This window comes from Symphodus melops, assembly GCF_947650265.1.
Source record: "Symphodus melops genome assembly, chromosome: 23".
In the NCBI taxonomy this organism is placed as follows: domain Eukaryota; kingdom Metazoa; phylum Chordata; class Actinopteri; order Labriformes; family Labridae; genus Symphodus; species Symphodus melops.
Window position 1 is genome coordinate 2639852 of NC_136713.1, and position 18821 is coordinate 2658672.

An 18821-nucleotide genomic window follows, 5' to 3' on the forward strand; every position below is an offset into this window, starting at 1 on the left:
TGGTTCAAAGACTCATATCTTGGCTCAGAGCTTCATCATATATGACACATTGTTTTCTTGTGTAATATGTCCTGTCACAGAGTTCAACAGGAGAGCTCCGAGGTTCACAGAGATCCATCAGACCAGCAGGATCTACCAGACCTGGACTCCATCTTTATGGTGTGTTATTTCATAAACTACCATGACAAGAATGTAATGCTCAGTTATTGTTGTGTTTAGAGCAGCTGACCTTCAGACTGACACATGAACCACATGTTGAGTTCTACCACTTTATAGGAAATATCCAGTGTCTCCTTCTGTTCCAGCTGCTGGAGGAGAACATCGTCACCTTTGTGAAGAACGAGCTGAAGAGAGTCCAGAGGGTTCTGAGTCCAGATTACCCAGAATGCTTAGAGAGTCAGAGTGAGGATGAAGAGCAGAGGAGAAGCTGTAAAGAGGCATTTTTTAAGATCACTCTCCACTTCCTGAGGAGAATGAAGCAGGAGGAGCTGGCTGACTGTCTGCAGAGCAGTAAGAACATCTGAACAGATTTCATATTTTAGAAAAAGGACAAAGAGGTTTAAAGTTTAAACTCAGATAGTCATGTGATCTATATCAGGATCTGTTCATTGATCTCAGTTCTGTCTTTATTCAGGAACATTTGGTGCAGAGTGCCGGCGTAAACTGAAATCTAACCTGAAGAAGAAGTTCCAGTGTGTGTTTGAGGGGATCGCTAAAGCAGGAAACCCAACCCTTCTGAACCAGATCTACACAGAGCTCTTCATCACAGAGGGAGGGACTGGAGAGGTCAACGAGGAACACGAGGTCAGACAGATTGAAACAGCATCCAGGAAACCAGACAGAGCAGAAACAACCATCAGACAAGAAGACATCTTTAAAGCCCCACCTGGAAGAGATGAACCAATCAGAAGAGTGATGACGAAGGGAGTGGCTGGCATCGGGAAAACAGTGTTAACACAGAAGTTCACTCTGGACTGGGCTGAAGACAAAGCCAACCAGGACATCCACTTCACATTTCCATTCACTTTCAGAGAGCTGAATGTGCTGAAAGAGAAAAAGTTCAGCTTGGTGGAACTTGTTCATCACTTCTTTCCTGAAACCAAAGAAGCAGGAATCTGCAGGTCTGAAGAGTTCCAGGTGGTGTTCATCTTTGACGGTCTGGATGAGTGTCGACTTCCTCTGGACTTTAAAAACAACCAGACCCTGACTGATGCCACAGAGTCCACCTCAGTGGATGTGCTGCTGACAAACCTCATCAGGGGGAAACTGCTTCCCTCTGCTCGCCTCTGGATAACCACACGACCTGCAGCAGCCAATCAGATCCCTCCTGAGTGTGTTGACATGGTGACAGAGGTCAGAGGGTTCACTGACCCACAGAAGGACGAGTACTTCAGGAAGAGATTCAGAGATGAGAAGCAGGCCAGCAGGATCATCTCCCACATCAAGAGATCCAGAAGCCTCCACATCATGTGCCACATCCCAGTCTTCTGCTGGATCACTGCTACAGTTCTGGAGGATGTGCTGAAGACCAGAGAGAGAGGAGGGCTGCCCAAGACCCTGACTGAGATGTACATCCACTTCCTGGTGGTTCAGTCCAAACTGAAGAACATGAAGTATGATGGAGGAGCTGAGACAGATCCACACTGGAGTCCAGAGAGCAGGAAGACGATTGACTCTCTAGGAAAACTGGCTTTTGAGCAGCTGCAGAAAGGAAACCTGATCTTCTATGAGTCAGACCTGACAGAGTGTGGCATCGATATCAGAGCAGCCTCAGTGTACTCAGGAGTGTTCACACAGATCTTTAAAGAGGAGAGAGGACTGTACCAGGACAAGGTGTTCTGCTTCATCCATCTGAGTGTTCAGGAGTTTCTGTCTGCTCTTCATGTCCATCTGACCTTCATCAAGTCTGGAGTCAATCTGATGTCAGAAAAACAAACAACATCCAGGTGGTCTAAAGTATTCAGCGAAAAACCTGACCCAACACTTTTATACCAGGGCGCTGTGGACCAGGCCTTACAGAGTCCACATGGACACCTGGACTTGTTCCTCCGCTTCCTCCTCGGTCTTTCTCTAGAGACCAATCAGAGTCACCTACGAGGTCTGCTGACACACACAGGAAGTGGCTCACAGACCAATCAGGAAACAGTCGAGTACATCAAGAAGAAGATCAGTGAGGATCTGTCTGCAGAGAAAAGCATCAATCTGTTCCACTGTCTGAATGAACTGAATGATCGTTCTCTAGTGAAGGAGATCCAACAGTCCCTGAGATCAGGACGTCTCTCCACAGATCAACTGTCTCCTGCTCAGTGGTCAGCTCTGGTCTTCATCTTACTGTCCTCAGAAAAAGATCTGGATGTGTTTGACCTGAAGAAGTACTCTGCTTCAGAGGAGGCTCTTCTGAAGCTGCTGCCTGTGATCAAAGCTTCAAACAAAGCTCTGTACGTGCTCACATAACTATCCAGGTTAAATGTAGTTCTCTTTATTCAGAAATAACAACTATGGTTTGTAATTGTTTTCATTTGTGTTCTTCTGAATCCTCTTTAGGCTGGGTGGCTGTAACCTCTCAGAGAGAAGCTGTGAAGCTCTGTCCTCAGTCCTCAGCTCCCAGTCCTCTAGTCTGAGAGAGCTGGACCTGAGCAACAACAACCTGCAGGATTCAGGAGTGAAGCTGCTGTCTGCTGGACTGAAGAGTCCTCTCTGTAGACTGGACACTCTCAGGTTAGTGTACACCTGATACAGATTTTTCCCAGCAGAGTAAATGTTGATCAGTATCAGATTATAAAATTGACTCTGTTCAGCTGCATGGTTGTGTCTGGATGTTACTGGTAAAACAGCTGAGAATGGACCTGTGTGTGTGTGTGTGTGTGTGTGTGGTGGGGGGGGGGGGGGGGTCTGAAGAGGCTGGATCACAGTCTGAAACTCCTGCACAACTTGTCAATAATGAAGTTGAACACTAGAAGCCAGAGGCTGAATTTCTGTTAGACAGTGTTTACACTGGTCTCTCAGAGAGAGAGAGAGAGAGATATGAGAAATTGCTGAACTGTCAGCTCTACAGAAGACGTGTTGAACTATATTTTAATGCAACATGAACTATATCCATATGAAAGATATTGTCTTATATAATGTGTGAATATATATCCATATATCTTAAAAACTGGATATATCTCCCAGCCCTAATCTGCCACCAAGACAAGACACGTCCAGTTACATCTCTGATATTTCTCTGACTCTGATCACTGTTGGAAATATTTGATGTAATGTAAGTACTCAACAATAAAAAGATATATAACATGGGTTTAGTCCATTTGAAATGAATTCAGATATTTAAATTAGAGCTGAAACGATTCCTCCAATAACTTGATTACAAAAATTCATCGAGGAATTTTCGCTGCCTCGAGGCTTTGCTAAGTTTGTTTTTTGCGTCATCAAAACTTTGCTATGAGTATAAAACATGTTTAATGTAGCTGCAGCTACCTGCTCCTCTCTCTGACACACAGACATTTCAGCGCTAACACACACACACACAAGCGCGGCGCGCCCCTTTTAACTTTTAGTCAGCACACAGTTGATCCGTGATCCACACGACCGAGTCGGGAACACGTGATCCGGTCAAACCGTCGGCTTTTCTCCGTTCACTCTCTCCGTGTCTGCAGCAAACATAACGATAGCAACGTCCTCTCACAGTCTCTGTCATACACATACGTCTATGACAGACTGTCTGTCACTGTCTACAGAGACTACTCTCTGTAGTAGTGATGGGAATTCCACCTCTTTTTAGAGAACCGGCTCTTTTGGCTCGGCTCACCAAAAAGAGCCGGCTCTTTCGGCTCCCAAGTGGCTCTTCAGATTCTTTGTAAAAATATGCATTATATCAAATGTTTATTATATAAACACACGTTTATTTATACACTCACCTAAACACATAGACACTAAATGGTGACAATGTCTCAAAATGAAGGAACACTGCATCAAATCCTCTCTCTAAAAAATCAAGTTCAAAATAAACATTTCTCCTCTCCTCTTTGCCTGATCATCCCCGGCCTTTCTGGCTGCAACAAATAACTTGATTGACGCTGCCTCTTAAAACTGCGTTACATCGTTGCTCCGATTCATTTAAATGCCGTTCTAAAAAAAAAAACCTGCAGTCACGTCGGGAGACTCGCGACTGTGTTTACTTTCAGTTTTAATGAAACGAAAGTTAAAGAAAAATACGAGGAGGACATAACAGATGTGTCAACCTCTGTCTCTCTCTCCTGTTCGTCTGCTGTGTGTATAACCCCTCCCCTCCCCCCGCTCAGTGAGGACACAGACGCAACCGCACATCTTCACCAATGATATCCGGCTTTAACAGAAAAAAGACAAGACAAAAACTAATCGGCTCCCATCTGGCTTCCAATGACGAGCCGGCTCCTGTCGTTCACTTCAAAGAGCCGAGTCTTAGAGCCAACACATCACTACTCTGTAGTCTCTGTAGTCTGTGAGCGCGCTGAATGCACACAAGCAAATTTTCTCAATTTCCTGATCTGACAAAATGATTGAATCTGTGATTGATTCAACAGAACATAATGCTTTCTCAATTAAATGTAACAGATGTGTAGGCTACACAAAACACTATTTTTTATTTCAGCCATTAAAACATGGTTGTAACAAGCAGGCGTTACCATGGTAACTACAAAGCAGCAGGTTTGTAGGGACGACCCGAGACGAGTTAAACCTGAATTAAGCAAAAGCATGATTTATTCGATTAATCGATTCAGATATTCGATAGAATACTCGATTACTAAAATATTCGATAGCTGCAGCTCTAATTTAAATGTAAAGATTCTAATAAAATTCAACATATTGTACGTTTCAATCTAAGAATGATCAGGAAGTACAAAAACATGAATGAATCACTATGAAGTCCTTCAATGTGTGAATGAACAGATGATGATCACATCAGTGTGTTCATGTGGACAACATCACACATTCATGTATAAAGCTCACTGTCATCTACATTTACTTCTTTTATTCTTTATTCAGATTGATGGACTGCAGTTTGTCAGAGATCAGCTGTTCTTCTCTGGCCTCAGCTCTGAAGTCCAACCCCTCCCATCTCAGAGAGCTGGACCTGAGCTTCAACAAGCTGCAGGATTCAGGAGTGAAGCTGCTGTGTGATTATCTGCAGAGTCCAAACTGCAGACTGGAGACTCTGAGGTCAGATCACTGACTGTAATATAGATATGAATATAATAGAAACTGTGTTGACTGTGTTTGAATTTCACCCATTCTTGAGAATTGGGAAACATCATGTCCCAGACAAACAAATTTAAAAATACCACTTACAAATGAACTTGTTCCTTTTTTAATGAAAATCCCTTTAACAGATTTTTATAATGAAACTAATTTGAAATCCCAAATGTTGGTTCTGATTTCTTTGTTTTCTGCCATAGGGCAGGTTTAGACATTAAGCAATTTAAAACTTGAAACTATTTTAAAAAGTGTCAAACTCTTCAAACTATAAAACCTTCTGATACTAAAGGTATAAAAATACTATTTACCAAATATAATTTACCGTTATAACCAAATATTACAAGTCTGGAATGAATTCAAACAATCACAAACAACTGCTCTTTAAATGATAACAGAATATATTTAACAAAGAAACATCAAGTTCATTAAACCAATAACTATTATAAACTAAACTACACAACACAAAGTATAAACAAACAAGAGTGGCATGTGTCTGTCTGTCTGTTGTCTGAAGAGGCTGGATCACAGTCTGAAACTCGTGCACAACTTGTGAATAATGAAGTTGAACACTAGAAGCCAGAGGCTGAATTTCTGTTAGACAGTGTTTACACTGGTCTTCCTGAACATGAAGATATTACCCGGATATAACGCTAGAGTTCACAGAGAAACACACACGGGACGCAGCGGACAAAGAGCTTTTAAACTAGTCAAACCAGAGACGCAGTGGTCAGATAAGAAGCAAATATTATCTTCACAACTTCACATGAATGACTCAGTTATTAAACACACTCTCTAAAGCTCACTGCTCAGACCTGATTCAGCCTCACTTGTAAAGCGTTTGTCTGCGGTTGAGGAGGGGAAAGGTCCCACCGTGAAATCAGATCTCCAGTCTGTTTCCGTGCAGATGAGTTGTGATGGCGGCGGCGGTTCCCAGAGGATGAGCAGGATCGGTGTGTTCTCTGTGGAGCGAGGCGATCTCCGTGGTTGTCCTGTTCATTGCAGGATGGAACCAGACGTGATCTTTACACTCTCTAAATACCGTTTTTAATTCGCTCTGTGAATAAGACTCTCTCCGAGAATCTCCGTCGAGATGCGTTCAATGGATGATGCAAGCTGGGGATTCAGAACACTGTCATTCCTTGAGGCCTCGGGTTGCCTGCACGCCAAAACATTGAAACAAAGAGCAGCGTGCTGTGAAGCAGGAGTAGACTTGTGTCTCTGGATGCTGGAAGCATTTGAAGAGAGAGAACAATGGGAGACGACTGCTTTTATTCACCCTAAACTTCACACCAACATGTGTTAGCTGTTGCAGAGCATGCTGGGAGTAAGAGTCAGCTAAAGAACTACTATTCTGGCTGTCCTCAATAAACACAGTGCTTTGTTATCCATTGAGTTTTTTGAGTTAGGCTGAGAGAGAGAGAGAGAGAGAGAGAGAGAGAGAGAGAGAGAGAGAGAGAGAGAGAGAGAGAGAGAGAGAGAGGAGCAGGGTGAAGAGGGAGACAGTGAGAGGAGAAATAGCTGAACTGTCAGTTCTACAGAAGACGTGTAGAACTATATTTTAATGCAACATGAACTATATCCATATTAAAGATGTTGTCTTATATCATGTTTGAATATATATCCATATATCTTAAAAACTGGATATATCTCCCAGCCCTAATCTGCCGCCAAGACAAGACACGTCCAGTTACATCTCTGATATTTCTCTGACTCTGATCACTGTTGGAAATATTTGATGTGATGTAAGTACTCAACAATAAAAAGATATATAACATGGGTTTAGTCCATTTGAAATGAATTCAGATATTTAAATTAGAGCTGAAACGATTCCTCCAATAACTTGATTACAAGAATTCATCGAGGAATTTTCGCTGCCTCGAGGCTTTGCTAAGTTTGTTTTTTTGCATCATCAAAACTTTGCTATGAGTATAAAACATGTTTAATGTAGCTGCAGCTACCTGCTCCTCTCTCTGACACACAGACATTTCAGCGCTAACACACACACACACACACACGAGCGCGGCGCGCCCCTTTTAACTTTTAGTTAGCACACAGTTGATCCGTGATCCATACGACCGAGTCGGGAACACGTGATCCGGTCAAACCGTCGGCTTTTCTCCGTTCTCTCTCTCCGTGTCTGCAGCTAACATAACGATAGCAACGTCCTCTCACAGTCTCTGTCATACACATACGTCTATGACAGACTGTCTGTCACTGTCTACAGAGACTACTCACTGTAGTAGTGATGGGAATTCCACCTCTTTTTAGAGAACCGGCTCTTTTGGCTCAGCTCACCAAAAAGAGCCGGCTCTTTCGGCTCCCAAGTGCCTCTTCAGATTTTTTGTAAAAATATGCATTATATCAAATGTTTATGATATAAACACACGTTTATTTATACACTCACCTAAACACATAGACACTAAATGGTGACAATGTCTCAAAATGAAGGAACACTGCATCAAATCCTCTCTCTAAAAAATCAAGTTCAAAATAAACATTTCTCCTCTCCTCTTTGCCTGATCATCCCCGGCCTTTCTTGTTGCAACAAATAACTTGATTGACGCTGCCTCTTAAAACTGCGTTACATCGTTGCTCCGATTCATTTAAATGCCGTTCTAAAAAAAAAACTGCAGTCACGTCGGGAGACTCGCGACTGTGTTTACTTTCAGTTTTAATGAAACGAAACTTAAAGAAAAATACGAGGAGGACATAACAGATGTGTCAACCTCTGTCTCTCTCTCCTGTTCGTCTGCTGTGTGTATAACCCCTCCCCTCCCCCTGCTCAGTGAGGACACAGACGCAACCGCACATCTTCACCAATGATATCCGGCTTTAACAGAAAAAAGACAAGACAAAAACTAATCGTCTCCCATCTGGCTTCCAATGACGAGCCGGCTCCTGTCGTTCACTTCAAAGAGCCGAGTCTTAGAGCCGACACATCACTACTCTGTAGTCTCTGTAGTCTGTGAGCGCGCTGAATGCACACAAGCAAATTTTCTCAATTTCCTGATCTGACAAAATGATTGAATCTGTGATTGATTCAACAGAACATAATGCTTTCTCAATTAAATGTAACAGATGTGTAGGCTACACAAAACACTATTTGTTATTTCAGCCATTAAAACATGGTTGGTTGTAACAAGCAGGCGTTGCCATGGTAACTGCAAAGAAGCAGGTTTGTAGGGACGACTCGAGACGAGTTAAAGCTTAATTAAGCAAAAGCATGATTATTCGATTAATCGATTCGGATATTCGATAGAATACTCGATTACTAAAATATTCGATAGCTGCAGCTCTAATTTAAATGTATAGATTCTAATAAAATTCAACATATTGTACGTTTCAATCTAAGAATGATCAGGAAGTACAAAAACATGAATGAATCACTATGAAGTCCTTCAATGTGTGAATGAACAGATGATGATCACATCAGTGTGTTCATGTGGACAACATCACACATTCATGTATAAAGCTCACTGTCATCTACATTTACTTCTTTTATTCTTTATTCAGATTGTGGGTCTGCAGTTTGTCAGAGATCAGCTGTTCTTCTCTGGCCTCAGCTCTGAAGTCCAACCCCTCCCATCTCAGAGAGCTGGACCTGAGCTTCAACGACCTGCAGGATTCAGGAGTGAAGCTGCTGTGTGATTATCTGCAGAGTCCAAACTGCAGACTGGAGACTCTGAGGTCAGATCACTGACTGTAATATAGATATGAATATAATAGAAACTGTGTTGACTGTGTTTGAATTTCACCCATTCTTGAGAATTGGGAAACATCATGTCCCAGACAAACAAACTTAAAAATACCACTTACATGAACTTATTCCTTTTTTAATGAAAATCCCTTTAAAAGATTTTTATGATGAAACTAATTTGAAATCCCAAATGTTGGTTCTGATTTCTTTGTTTCATGTCTAAACCTGCCTGATGGCAGAAAACAATTTAAAACTTTAAACGATTTAAAAAAGAGTCAAACTCTTCAAACTATAAAACCTTCTGATACTAAAGGTGTAAAATACTATTATAGTCATCGACACTTTAAAATGTTGTTTTTAGGAACATTTGGACCTGTTAAAGTTGTGTCCCAGATTTGAGTCAACTCTGTCAGACTTTTACAGAAACATCAAATAATCAGACATAAAAAGAGGTGAGCTACAACATGAAGGACCCCCGTCTTATTCCTGCTTTTAAAAAGGGGGGGATGCTGTTCAAACATGGTTCACATTTTGATTTGTTGAGAACTTGATGAAATGATTTTACTATCAGCTGTGTCTCTACTCGGGCTGTAATGCTACACAAACATTTGGGTTGGGTACGGTTCTCAGTTCTGAAGATTGGGTTGGGTACATTTTGGGTCCAGTAAGGGACCTGATGCAACACTTTCTTTTTCTTTATCAGGAACATTTACAACTTCCCTTTTACACATCGTCTTAAGTTCAGCATGGACAGTTCAGACTTCACCTGCTCAGGTTTCTTTTTCATGACATTTTAAATGAAACATTCAAAAATAACATCAAATCAAATATACTTATAACCAAAAGAGTCTCCAATCAATAAAAGAAATGAATGAAATAAAATCATCCATATAGCCTATAGTATATATAAAAAGATGTGTTTGAAATGACAGAGACAAACACTGACACCTTTCTGTTTATGAAGTCAGCACTTTTTAGAGCACAAAATAAAGCTGGGACAGTTTCATCTCACAACTATTCATATTTCCCTCTGTCAATATAAGAAGCTGTAAAAACACAAAGTCCCATTCTGCATGTAATCCACTGTAATAAAAACAGCAGTGGTGTTTGTTATGTCTTTGGCCCGTTCAGAATTATTATCAAGAGGCTGTTTAAATGCAAAGGAGACTTGGCTTTGCTCCACACTCTCTTTGTTCCTGCTTGCAGTGATGTTCACGTTGGCGTGCTATCTTTTTGACTGCTTTAATAAGTTGGACGTGTTGTCAACGTACCCGACAGCTTCACTGCTGTCACTCCTGTGAGCGCTCGCTACACTTGAATTGTGCACTGGCACACAGATTTTAGCCCAGGCTTTCTGTCAGGAAAAAGACTTTTGGTTCAAGGGTTTAAAAGCATCAGATCCCGACAACAGACGGGTTCAAATCAAGATTGAAATGAAAAAAGTCCTGAGAAGAGTGTAGAGTGACAGCAGGGCACGAGGACAACAGAAGGGAGAAGAGAAGTTTCAGCCACAGTGGCAGACAGCTGGAGCTGGAACACGCTGCAGCTACATTTCTACTTAGATTAAAGACTAGATCCTGGTAAAGATCAAGGTTATTCACAAAGCATGTCAGTCCTTAAGAGAGCTCCTAAAGTCCAAATGTAAGGATGAAGAGTTTCTCCCTCAGAGAAGAAAGGAGGAGAGAAAGGTGACAGCTCTATCACAGCCTCATATTAATATCAAATAGATTCAGTCCACTCTTATAGTTACCAGCATGCTGAACAAACACTTTAGCATCACAATGCTTCAAGACTTCATTGTTGACTGTTATTTTAACATGGGTTTAGTCCATTTGAAATGAATTCAGATATTTAAATGTAAAGATTCTAATAAAATTCAACATATTGTACGTTTCAATCTAAGAATGATCAGGAAGTACAAAAACATGAATGAATCACTATGAAGTCCTTCAATGTGTGAATGAACAGATGATGATCACATCAGTGTGTTCATGTGGACAACATCACACATTCATGTATAAAGCTCACTGTCATCTACATTTACTTCTTTCATTCTTTATTCAGATTGTGGGACTGCAGTTTGTCAGAGATCAGCTGTTCTTCTCTGGCCTCAGCTCTGAAGTCCAACCCCTCCCATCTCAGAGAGCTGGGGCTGGGCTACAACAAGCTGCAGGATTCAGGAGTGAAGCTGCTGTGTGATTATCTGCAGAGTCCAAACAGCAGACTGGAGACTCTGAGGTCAGATCACTGACTGTGTCATTCATTTGAATCATTTCAATCCACATCCTCCATTGTTGCACATTTCAGGATTTATATATTTTCAGTACTTGTCTGAATTTAAATCTGTGATATTTAATGATTTAGGAGATTTCTTATCCTTGAAGTTTCTGAATAATTTAGAGATTTGATGTGAAAATGTTTTTGTGACTCTGTGAAGTAAAGTTGAACAAGGTGCACATGAAGCCTCTGGTTCTGTTAAGAAGTGAAATCATGAAGACTTGTGATTGAATAATGTGTGATTTGATAAATGTAGTAACATCACAGAGCTGACTGAGATCAGCAGCCTGTTCTTCATCTGTGCACATGAACAGCTGGATGAATGTTGAGCTGACATTTGGAGGATTTAGATTTAGTGAATACACAATCAGAAATGATCCTCTGATCATTTAGAGAAAACTTGATTCATCAGGACAAAGTGATGTTGAGATACTCATCACAAGCTGAACACATGCGACTGGATTACACATAATTTTTATTTGTTTATTCTTTATTCAGATTGAGGAGCTGCAGTTTGTCAGAGATCAGCTGTTCTTCTCTGGCCTCAGCTCTGAAGTCCAACCCCTCCCATCTCAGAGAGCTGGACCTGAGCTCCAACAAAGAGCTGCAGGATTCAGGAGTGAAGCTGCTGTGTGATTATCTGATTATTTCCATCAGTGTGTTCATGTGGACAACATCACACATTCATGTATAAAGCTCACTGTCATCTACATTTACTTCTTTTATTCTTTATTCAGATTGGAGAGCTGCAGTTTGTCAGAGATCAGCTGTTCTTCTCTGGCCTCAGCTCTGAAGTCCAACCCCTCCCATCTCAGAGAGCTGGACCTGAGAGGGAACGAGCTGCAGGATTCAGACGTGAAGCTGCTGAGTGATCTTCAGAAGAATCCAAACTATGGACTGAAGACTGTGAGGTCAGTCTCTCAGTGTTCTTTAGTAAAGCCTCCACATATCAGCTCATACATATATTTACATTCTTGTTGTTTGTTGTTGGAGAAATCCTTTTCTTGGTTCTCTACTACAAAGAGAGTTCAACATACTCAGGGTTTGTTTTCTGTGATCTGGCTTCACTAACCCTGACAGAAGAGATGGTGCTGAACAGTCACAGGAAGCTGGTGATCAACCTGAGAAGTAAACCCAGAGTTTCATAAAAGGGGCGGAGCTATCTTCATATAACCTATCACAATATCTAACAGACTGTGAACAAACGATATGAATCATATGAAGAAGTTGAAGACAAACAGGCTCAAAGACTAAAGTTACACAGCTGCAGAAACAAATGCAGGAAGGACAACTGACAGAAACAAAGAAACATCAAAGAGGATTCATGTCCAAACTACGCCTTCTTCTATTTTCCTCCCATGGTTAGTTGACCTTTGACCTGACTATAATAAGTCCTGTTTCTTCTCTGATCTGAATGTGTTGCTCTGACTCTTTAAAGTGGAGAGGAGAACAGTCGGCTGTCAGAGCTGGTAGGACAGAACGACGCTGTGTGTGTCTGAGTGTGTGTGGACGTGAAGCTCTCATAACTCAGTGTAAACTCACACTCAGACACCAACATGAAACCGTTCAGTGTTAAAGTCCAAAGGTGGAGTGGGGGCGGAGCTTAGTTACAGCGCTGTGGGGGAATCTGATGACTCACAGCTGATGAAAATGATTTATGTCCTCTCTCTTCTTCTCTCATTAGATGGTGGTCTCCGTCATGTGAGTGATCAGGACTCTGGTGGAGCAGAGAGGAGCAGCTGATGATCCACAGAGGAGGAACCTCCACCATCTTGTGTGTGGAGAAGCTCTGCAAGCTGAGGAGAGCTTCATCCATCAGGGACTGACAGAGGAATCAGCTCACACTTCATTTCAGTCATATTTTTTTTTTTCAATGGTATTTGTAAGCACACATATTCAGAGACATTTGTACAGTACAGTCATTTGTGCTAAAAAATAGAGTGATTCCTCCTTTTATGTTTTTGTGCTTTAACACACAACAAAATAAATCCGATGTAAGAGATGAGGTGATCTCCCACTGAAAAGAAAAACAAAGACAAAAACAAAGTATACAGGGGTTCATAACTAAAGGAAAAGCAGTTGAAAGAAAAGATGGGAGTTTAGGGGAGATATAGGATTTTCATTTTATCCAGAGATCTTCAAATGAGTTTTTGTGAAGCTTCAGAGAACAAGTGATCTGTGTCATTGAATAGATTCCATGAACTACATGGTAGCAGTCTTCCACTGGTGGAGGAACATTTCTTTGTTATGGCCTTTCTGCCAGCAATCCTCAGGCTTCCAAATGAGTATTTGGTTTAGTGGATGAATGCAGGTTAGCAAGGAAGACTTGTTCCCATTCCTGGGTAACATCTGACTTTAAAGACATCTGTTGGTTCTCTGTGGATCTCACAGCAGAAGCTGTGTTTTTTAGGACAGAACAGGTGGTAGTGATTTGCTTCCTGTGATCCACAATTCCTCCAGCAGCTAGAAGAGTCTATGGGTACATCTCAGTTCCCTTCATTGCATCCAAGTGTCCTCCACTTGTGTCTTTGTCCCTCCCAGCAGAGATGCACAGAGATATTGTCTGTCAGTAAAAAGACTTGGGTAAAGTCAGCTCTCTCCTCAGATCTCCCTCCTCTCTCCTTCTTTCAGTATAAGAGCTTTGGGACCATCCTTAACACGGCCGGTCTAGAACTATGTGGGGTTGGGCCCAGGAGCCAGGAGAGAGCACTGAAGAGAAGTGAGATAGAGTCTGTGTCATGAGATTTCTGAACAGCTTTAATAAAGTATCTAATCAGACTCTTCCAACCCAATGTTCTCCATGAGATGGAGCTTGTGATCTTCCACTCAAACTCACAGTGTTTTCCCAAAAGCTTCTTCACAGATGTGGAAGTTAGTTTCCTTTTCCCATTTGTGTTTGATGTAGGTGGTATGTTCTCTGTGTTCATCTTGTAGCCCTCTATACAACCTGCAAATGATTTGAATCCCAGAGTGCCCTCTATAGGCAGCTATGAAAACTTGTATGAGATTATTGTCAAAGACTTTTTCAGTCTCTGTCATCAAACTGTTTAAATGGTGGCGTATTTGAAGAAATCTTGAAGCAAAGAGTCTTTTCAGTGTTTGGAAATGTTTGCTGGTTATAAAAAGGAGAGTAAGAGGAGAGGCCTTGTTTGGTCCATCTCTTGTAAGGAACATCCAGTTTGTTGGGGGTGAAGTCGGGGTCATGCCAGCACCACCTCAGTATCTTTATTTCATCAGACAGGCCAGTCCTGCTGATAATACTGAACCATGTTTCCAGGGATCAATTCATCCAGCTATTCCCTTTATCCAGGAGCTTTTCAACCAATCGTTGATCCCCTAAACATGCCTGGATTGGGACGCTCTCTGACAACTTCTCTTCAATAGTTTTCCATCTGGCTTGATAATCAGATCTGCACCAGCAAACCAGGGTTCTCCACTGTGCAGATATATCATAATGTCTTAGACCGCCCTTTTTCTTCTGCAGTTGAAGAGTTTGAAATCTTCTCCTTGGTCTTTTCCCTCGCCATATGTACCGTGATATTAGTCTATCCCACTCATTGAACTGTTTCTCTCTTCTTTCTATTGGAAGAGTCTGAAACAAACAGAAGATTCTGGACAAGATGTTCATTCTCACAGACTCCATCCTCCACTCCAAGCTTCATATTGGAATTCCATCTCCTTACATCCTCCTGTATTTGTGTCTTCAATAAAGTCGAGTTCATATAAATGAGTCAAAACTTTCAGGATGTTCACTCTCAAGTATTTTATTTGTGTTGTTTAAAGACGGGAAAGAAGTAAGCAATGCTTGAATTTATTGTTACTTTATCTGGCTCTGTTTCTTTTACCATATATCATATAACCATAATGTTCAACTTGTTTTTACTCTTTCTTTTATTAACATATAATCCATCCAGCAAATCCACCTCTTGTGCCTGGCTCACCTTTTATACCTTTAATATTATTGTCTTGAGTGGTGGCTTGGCTTAAAGCTTCAATAAAGATGGCTGACAGTAAGGGGCTTATCGGGCATCCCCTCTGTCTAACTGACATGACTTTGATATGGCTCCGTTCACTTTGATTCTTGCACTTCTGAAGTGCTTGAATAGTCTGAATGAAGGTCTGCTGAAATCCAAAATGTTCTCCTACTCTTTAAAGAAAGTCCCAGTTGAGCCGATCGAAGGCTTTTACCGCATCAAGACTCAACAATACTGCCTGGAGTTTATTCTCATCCATATGTTCAATGAAATGAAATGTTGGGTGAATATTATGATGATAGTATGGTGATAATAAAACTGAATGAACTGAAGAATACACAGAGTATGTGTCTCTTTCTTTGTTTTTCAAGGACTGAGAACCGTAGCCAACCCAAATGTTTGTGTAGCGTTACAGCCCGAGTAGAGACCCAGCTGTGTTAGCTCACTGATTTCACATACACAGGTACATGTGGAAAGGGCGACTCTTTTTGCAACATACTTAAATGACACAGATGTTTGGTCAGAGGTCGGTCAATGATGACTCACGCTCCGTCAATAAACTCATTTTTATTGTTTAGATGTAATCAAACGGTGGTCTTCTGTTTCTGATCATATTTGATTGATCCTGTATCAGTTTTGTAAAGTTTTCAATATTGTCATGATCTTGATGTCCTGTCTTGTCTTTAGTTGTCATGTTTTCAAAGTGTTTCCCTGTGTCCAAGTGTTTCTGATTGTTATATTTAGTCTTTGTCTTGTTGTCAGTGTTTCTCTTGTGTGGTTTAATATTTCATAGTCTGGTATTTACGTTGGTCTTTGGTGTTTCCTGTTTTATTTTATATATCTGGTTTTGGTGTTGTCAGTGTTGTGTTTTACTTGTTCTTGTCCTCAGTTTCTGGTCTTGTGCTCTTTGTTCCTTGTTTCCCTCCTGTCTGATGACCTGATGTGTCTCACCTGTGTCTTGTTAACTCCACCCCCTGTTCAGTATATAATGTCTGCCTTCCCCTCATTCTGTGCCAGTTCCTCTTGTATTTTTGTCTCTATGTCGTCTTGTTCCCAGTGTCTGCGTTCCAGCATTTTTCTGTCTTGACTTTTGGGATCTGAACCTGTTAGTGTTTGACTCCCGTGTACCGAACCCTGCGTACAGTTAAAATGGATTTTTGAAACTGCCTTTTGCCCTGGAGTCGTGCGTTTGGGTCTCTTCCTCTGATCCGTGACAAATATCATATATAATGTTGTTCATTAGTTTGGTAGCAAATGTTAGCGGCTGATTGATTATACTTTTATCTGGTATGGAGAGGTGTTTTTCAGTCTTAATATATGTCAGTTGTTAATTGATTGATGTAGAGCAGCTGTGATTAATGTTTCTGTGTAGATATCAAAAGGAACTGGTTTTCTGGCTTCATATTATTAATCTGCTGTTTTCGTAAATAATATATTGAAGTTAGTTTTCTAAATATGTGTATGATGTTGTATTTAATGTACATGTATCTGTCTATTTGAACTCATTATGAATGAATGTCTAATGTATGATTGTAAACGCAGAGCCGTTGACAGTTTGCTCAGAGGGGAGATGCTTGACTCCACACACGACCTGTTGATTGTACTTTTATCTGTTGAATACAGAATACAAGAACTACAAGCTGTCTCCTGAGACATTGCTGAAACAGCAGAACACAACGCAGAACGTACACACGGGTCACACGTGTCTAGAATGGATCTCCTGGACTGATGCTGTGAAGAAGAACAGCTCCCCAGTCAACCCCTGAAAGGTTCAATTCATGGGAGAGGCTGGGAATGACACTGGAAGGTAGTTCAAACATTTTTGTTTTGAAAATTTTATTTATCTTTTTTTCACCTCAAAACATAGAACAGAATTTGAGACAAGATCAGTGATGCAAAACAACAGAGAAAAACCAAAAAAAAAAAAAAGACAGGTAATAAACATACTGCAGACATAGACACTGCTGCATATGATGCAACTCTGCGTTATGACACACATCATGCAACTTAATAATAAAGAGAAACAAACAGGGCTCATTTCCACGACTTAGAGTTCAACCTTGACAGCCCAAGTTTTTCACTTTGTCAGGTATTTTCCGACTGTGCTCCACCTCCGATCAAAACGCTCCCTTTTCATCTGTAATGATGCCGTCATTTTTTTCCATGAGATAAACTTGTCTCAATCTTTGCTTCCATTCAGCCACATTCGCTGGTTTAACATTCTTCCATGTTGCTGTTTTATTTTTCTTGGCGACCGATAATAAAATATTCACAATATATCTTCTGTCAGCAGTGAAAATATCGTCCGGTATAACACCAAGTAGGTTGAACTGAACCTTTCATGGAATTTCACTTTTCATAATTTTCTCCTCTTTAATATTTTTCCAGTGTTTTGAAATAACAGTCCCAGAGTGTGTGCATAAGATCACCTGTTTTACTGCATTGTCTCCAGCAGAGGGCAGCAGAGAATGTGTCTGCTTTTTATTCTCACTGTTTCTTTTTCTAACTGCAGAAACAAACACATGTTCATTTAATGGAAACAATCAAACAGAAATAACAGTGGTATAAAAGTATTCAACAAGAGAAGAGGAAACAGGCTGATGGCCTCTTTTATTTATTGAGCGCTGTAGTTTCCACTCATTTTAATGTGCTGGATCTGAGTCTTTCACTTTCTTCTTCATTTCCTCCAGGTTGAAGAAACATCACACTCATCATCTCACACTGAACAAATTCTCAACAGGACCTGTAAATGATGACAACAAAGACAACATAGCAGGTTTGTATTTCACTGTGATATACTTGTAACCACGACTTAGTGTGACATGTTTTAAATGCATATTAAAGCAGGACTACAGCAACATCTACAGCTGGGTTCAGAGGAGCATGCTGAGGAAAACAAACACTGTTGTATGTGGCAACAAGTTGAAATCATTTCTCCTCTTTAGTCTTTATATAATCCTCTTCAGGTGTAGAGAGGCATCAAACGTTTCAAGTTCAAGTCAATAGTTTAGTTTCAGTCAATGTGTTTTCTGTTTAGTGAGTCACTTAGATAGTCTGGGGTCCATATATCTTGATGTGGTTCATGTCTGATCTGGAGTCCCACTGGAGAAACAGGTGCAGACTGGATCCTCCACCTTGCAGCTGCTGTGATGGCCGCTTTGCTTTGTGGTTGGAATCAACCACAGAAATCAACAACAACCGGAGAGCGGTCATAAAACCACTGAAAAGTGGTCCTCCTTAATCCTGCTGCAACCAAAAATCTTTACCCTCCTTTTGGATAACTTTCACATCGATTTGAAGAAGAATATTAAAGTTGTGTCTGATCTATTTCATGCTATCTGCACGGACTCCGCTCCTTCTCTGTCCCTTCCTCTCTGCCCCTCACAGCCTGTTTTTTCTTCTGTCTGTGAGAGGTGCAGACTCTCCCTCTCAAACAGGAGGTCAGCGACACCTAGTGGACATTTTGACAAACTGAATTATTGAGCGTAACATAAACATGAGCTCCATACAGCATTAAAATAGTATCTGTTATATTCATGGGGCTTACATACTGTTTAAGTTCAGGTATAGAGCAAGTGTCAGCTCACATTTATTTTCACCCTGTGAGCAGTCTTGGTCTGTGGATAGATGAGACATTTCTG

General features: G+C 41.0%; 1 protein-coding gene across 1 annotated transcript in view; it reads left to right on the forward strand.

Moving 5' to 3' along the window:
• Positions 1 to 18360, forward strand: part of LOC306818935 (protein NLRC3-like) — a 112037-nt gene extending 93677 nt beyond the window's left edge. Inside the window, exons 5-15 of the mRNA XM_079336673.1 lie at positions 81 to 159; positions 306 to 510; positions 635 to 2438; positions 2545 to 2718; positions 5023 to 5196; positions 8746 to 8919; positions 10994 to 11167; positions 11944 to 12117; positions 12287 to 12567; positions 12891 to 13060; positions 16804 to 18360. Of these exons, the coding sequence (XP_079192799.1) occupies positions 81 to 159; positions 306 to 510; positions 635 to 2438; positions 2545 to 2718; positions 5023 to 5196; positions 8746 to 8919; positions 10994 to 11167; positions 11944 to 12117; positions 12287 to 12338 (3010 nt within the window). The 3' untranslated portion in view covers positions 12339 to 12567; positions 12891 to 13060; positions 16804 to 18360. The remainder of the gene's footprint in view (positions 1 to 80; positions 160 to 305; positions 511 to 634; positions 2439 to 2544; positions 2719 to 5022; positions 5197 to 8745; positions 8920 to 10993; positions 11168 to 11943; positions 12118 to 12286; positions 12568 to 12890; positions 13061 to 16803) is intronic.
• Positions 18361 to 18821: the final 461 nt, after the last annotated feature.